Source organism: Macrobrachium nipponense, chromosome 7 (assembly GCF_015104395.2).
Source record: "Macrobrachium nipponense isolate FS-2020 chromosome 7, ASM1510439v2, whole genome shotgun sequence".
NCBI lineage: Eukaryota > Metazoa > Arthropoda > Malacostraca > Decapoda > Palaemonidae > Macrobrachium > Macrobrachium nipponense.
Window position 1 is genome coordinate 109,184,545 of NC_061109.1, and position 5,350 is coordinate 109,189,894.

At 35.7% G+C, this 5,350-nt stretch overlaps 1 protein-coding gene across 1 annotated transcript; it reads right to left on the bottom strand.

Annotated features, from left to right (window-relative positions):
* Positions 1-2,596: 2,596 nt before the first annotated feature.
* Positions 2,597-2,986, bottom strand: LOC135217672 (U-scoloptoxin(01)-Cw1a-like). The gene has a single exon (XM_064253641.1). It carries the CDS (start codon positions 2,984-2,986, stop codon positions 2,597-2,599), a length of 390 nt encoding a protein of 129 aa, XP_064109711.1.
* Between the last annotated feature and the right edge of the window lie 2,364 nt (positions 2,987-5,350).

Consider the following 5,350-nt stretch of genomic DNA (forward strand, 5'->3'; position numbering starts at 1 on the left):
TCCATGCCATACTTAGGTTGGTTTTATTATTATTATTATTATTATTATTATTATTATTATTATTATATTATTATTATTATTATTATTATTATTCCTGAAGGATGTAGTGTTGTCGTCTCTCGTCGCAGCTGGATCATGGAGCCGTAGACAGGTATGATTAGGAAGGAGGCCTTCTCTTTGGGCATTGAATATTATAGCTATTTCAACGACATTTAATTTATATAGAATCTTCTCAATTCTTCTTATCGTCTTTTTCTCATCAGCATGTAGCTAGTATATCAGGTTTCTAAATTAAATGCCGGTGAAATACCTATAATATTCAATGCTACTACCCTCAGAGAGGGCCTCCTTCCTAATTATACCCGTCTACTGCTCCATGATCCAGCTGCGACGAGAGAAGACAATATTATTATTATTATTATTATTATTATTATTATCATCATCGAATTTCCATGAGAGTCGTGGGCTGTATAGTTATCGTTTATTGACAGTGTGAATATTCAGATTATCCCTCAGTATATAGTTGTGTTAATATAGTTATGCATGTTTGATGTAGAAGGATTTGTGCTGTCGTATTTTCGTTTGGCTCTAGTCAAGTTATTTTAGAACACTAAGTATACTTCCTGGTGACAGCACTGTGCTCTATTTAGGATTTTACATACCATTAAACGATAACGAATATTTGTGAATAGTCTGTTTACAATATCCAATTGGATATGCAAAGTCTAGCATTACACAAAGGATATTCACCAAATGAGTTTAACCTTAGATATTTATCCATGTAAAAAAATCATTGTTTATAGTGTACTATACGAAATGTGCATTACTCAAGTTGCCTTCGTGTGTAAGTGCTTGCACAAAATTATAAGAGAAAAATTAATTTTATTTTTTTCATTATGATGATAGCAAAGTTGAATAATCATTTTTTTTGCCGTAAATTTAAGATGAATAACGGTAAAACGAGCTAGTATTATAAAACCCAAGTGTGTGTTGTACGACGGACACGTAAAAAGCAAGTTAGATGAAAGCAAAGTTCATTTATTTTGACGGGTAAAAGTTCTATATTTATGGAATAAACGACGAAATGTATTGGTACAGCTGAGTTCAGAAGTACGTTCGTTGTAGTTTTTGATCTAAGGATCATGGAAAAGTGCTCCTAGAATCTAGAGCAAAAAAAAAAAAAAAAAAATCGAATTTAGTTTGTAAAAGATAGATTTTTAGTTGGAAATTCGGCAAAGCGTAGGTGGTAAATGATGGGGTTTAATTAAATAAAGATATTTTACGTACTTTAAAAAAAAAGCTTTTGTCAATAGAATAGGAACCTGAAAGCGGCGAAAAAAGAAAATACGTAATAGCCAAAACTCGGAACATGATCCAGATTACTCAGTACTCAGGGTTTAATTGGTCTCATGATTGATAGTATTAGTTTTAATGATGATGAAAGTTTAGCTATAGTGTTATGAATATGTATTCTTTCGCCGTTTACCATAATTTCAATTCAGTCCAAGAAACTAACATTTTATATACTTTTTAAGACTTCCTTTCAAGATGTTGACTTCCTTTCAAGATGTTCCCGAATGATTTGTAGACATCCCCCCCCCCCCCCCCCCCGCCCCCATGGGATTTTCTCGTTTCCTGTGGGTATTTTTGCATGGTAAGACTTACAGAAGTGAAAATTTCAATAGGTTTTTTTCCAATTTAGATATTTTAATGAACCTACAGAATAGGGTAGATAGGATTTCTTTGGATTCCTAAATAACGTTATACCAAAAAGATTGCTTCCCCTGTAGTTCATTGTTACAAATTTAACGTTAAATCATGGTTTCTCCTTAGCTGCAGCCCCTTTCATTCCTTTTACTCTACCCCTGTTCATATTCTCTCTTCCATCTTACGTATTCCAGCCTCTCCTATCAATTGCTTCAAAGCACAACTGCGAGGTTCTCCTCTTGTAACACCTTTAAAACCTTTTTTTTACTCCTCTCTTTTCGCTTCAAGCCACGCTACATTCCTTCTCAACTATGAGTCGTACATTATTTAAACATATGTTTATTAATATTAATATCCGTTTCAGCGCTGAATACCCTAATAGGTCCCAACGCTTGTTTATGCCTTTGGCATAAATTTTATTCCATTTCATTTGCATGGGGTTTGTAGATTAAATTTATTAGACTGACTTTACATCTTTTCATTGTGTGGCATTTCAAGACTTGATATGTTATATTGGAAACAATATTACCAACCATGTTGCATTGTAAATCATGATTATGCAACAATAACCATAACATAACTTAGCAAACAATATTTGGGTATTTCATAAAGACACGAAAGAATAAATGCGCTTAACTTTTATTGCAAGGCCTCGAAGGGCGTCACATCTACACATCTTCGTTTTCCTAACAAATACTGTTTACGGTAAAAGAGATTCAGTGAAGTCAGTTTTGTTAAGTATCATAATCCGTCGTTTAGCATCTAAGACTAGGCAATGGCCGAAGAGCCGCCTGCGAACTCTTCCGGGTTTGGATGATGATCACCAAGACACTACACCGGTTTGGGGTCGACGTCGTTGGTCCATCTACGGTTAAAAGGGTCCAGCAGGTTAATTGACGATATCCTCAGGGATTCTACCAAAGTCGGCGTTGGAGAGTTCGTACAGGGTCCTCGCCTCGGCGCAGGGAAACGCGTCGTCTCGGCTGGCGCACGTTAGGGACTCCTGACTGAAGACGGTCTGGTTGCCGCAGACGAAGGTGAAATGGGCAGTTTCCACTAGGGCGCCGATGTCATCAGCGATGGGAAGGCAGACGTGGAAGACCTGGCAGTCGTTGTCTGTGTCAGCATAATACCCGTAGGGAAGGTTCTCGCACGAGAAGGTTGTCTGAAGAGGGCTGCTCAGAATTGTCTCGAAATCGGCTGGCAGTTGGTATGCCATACGGGCACCGGCTACCGAAACAAGAGCAAGTACAACTGTGGCGATGAGTTTGCGCTCCATTGTTGCTTTATTTTACCTGAAAAATAAAGGTTTCTTTCATTAGTGTTAATAATTTTGTTATAAAATGAACATACTAAAGGACGAGGCCAAGGGGCAGTGAACTTGTCTGGCAATTTTCCACTGAATAGACTGTCAGAATGTGAAAGAACGAAAGTTGATAGAATTTACCTAAAGAGACAAAGCTGTATTCATATCATTATTGCGAAGTAATAGTGATATTATGTATTTAATTATGCTTGAATACAACTTCAAGCAAGGGAACTCAAACCCAATACTTTTGCATATTCAACTGGATTGATGACTAATAATAATGATAATAATTATACTATTGATATCTTAATTCTTTTAAATGTTTGCCGTTGCTTTCAGAAAAGATAGTAGAAATAAGCGAGTAAAATAATGAAACGTTTTCAGATAACTAGTAGATTTTGCCTTCCTGAAATTAGATCAGTGCGAAACACAGAGTCCAAAATTTGAACGTTTAGTTCGTGACGCTGGTAATTACAATATTTCAAGATCTGGCTGGTTTATGATATGATCATTGTGGACGAGATACCTATGCCGGGAGAATGAATATTACAGAAAGCTGTTCATTTCAGCTTGAGCTGTGATTGCCCCAGAAAACTTAAGCGTTGACGGATTTAATGGAATAAAAATGAAATGCCAAGTTGTATTAGTGATAACCTTATGTATAATGACAGGACATATAAGAATTAATTTTGAATTACAGCAACGAAGATCCAGGTAACATTATTTATTATTCGTCGACTTATTAATTATTATCGGTTCAACAATAAAACTTGACGATATAAAATCTATTTGAATTTCCGTAGCTTAAAGCACCTTGCTCTTAAGCGGGTTTTTGAGGAAAGACATTGTTTTCCGATCTGTTGAACTTCTGACAACTACTTCTGTTGTCGTTGTTTGTTGAATGAGCTGGTGTTGAAGACAGCACGGACTCTTGTTCATAGCCCAACTCGTTGACCACTTAATAAAAAACGAAAAACTGGTGAATATCGACTAAAGGTGCTTAATTGCCATACGTCATCATCATCATCATTTTACTATTATTATTATTATTATTATTATTATTATTATTATTATTATTATTATTATTATTATTATTATTATTATTAATTAAAGTAGTTTATCCAGACCACTGAACTTACTTTCAGCCCTCATGGGGCTATCCCATACGTCATCAGCAGCTCCTCGTGCCAATCTACTGCACCATTCATACTCTCGTGCTTGGAGTACAACAGACCTTTCATGCTGTCATTTGACATTCAACCAATCCTTCATTTACCAGCCATACTTCTCAACTTTTCTCGTGAAACTTGCCATCTCATTCTTGCTTTCTCCATATGTAATCCGTAATAATTTTATCTCGACACTTTGTACATTTTTCCTTTTGTGAATATTAATCACCTCAAATCAGCTATGATAAATAAGTTGTCGCATAATAATCCCTTCTTAACAGATAAATTCATATTTTGAAGGTAATTTACTTGAAGAGAACGTGGCTTGTGCAGAGGTCAAATATTGACTTCTTCCAGGACAAGAAGGTTAACGCTTGATACCTGGGAGCGAGAGACCTTGAGAAAGTTTCTGCTCTTGAAGAGTGAGGATTACCAGAGAGAGAGAGAGAGAGAGAGAGAGAGAGAGTGTCTGTAGAATGGTTATACCCATAGTGGGTGGGGATTACTTTAAGAGAGAAAGTGGCCACCTTTAACCCACCTCTCTCTTCGATTATCTCGGTCGTTACGCGATGGCCCATTCGAGATTACGTTGTAACTCCTACCCCAAGTTAATTCGTTCTGATAATATAAGGTATATTGGGACGTTATCCTACAAATGAGTTACAACCCGTTTGAAAAATAGTATTTTTTTTTTTATGAAACGTGGACAGGTCTTTATTTTTCATGTCAGCAAGGGATAAGAATAATGCCTTTAAGCGTGAGGGAATTTTTCAGAATTGGTTTGCGTAGAAAATACATCTACAGTTTTAAGATAAATTATTGCAGCAGCAGTATGCTGGTTTTAACAATAGAAACTATGATGATTATATTTAAAGCTTCACTACTCAAAAATGATCTAAAATATGGAACTGCGAAAATAGTTTAACACTTTATTATCTTTTAGTAATCTAACATATTTTGAGTAGGTATCGATTATGGTTATCAGAACATCATTGCTGAATAATGATCTGAAGTGTATAACTCCGCGAAAATAGTTAAATTAAATTTTGCTTATTGAAGTAATGTAATATAATTTATGGTAGCTATGTCTGTCTTAGTCTTTGCACCAGCATAAGGTTACGTTAAAAGATCCTCGGTCATGGAATTCATTAGTGTTTCACATTCA

Excerpts from the sequence above, each read along its gene's own strand:
- LOC135217672 (XM_064253641.1), bottom strand. The coding sequence starts at position 2,986 with ATGGAGCGCAAACTCATCGCCACAGTTGTACTTGCTCTTGTTTCGGTA.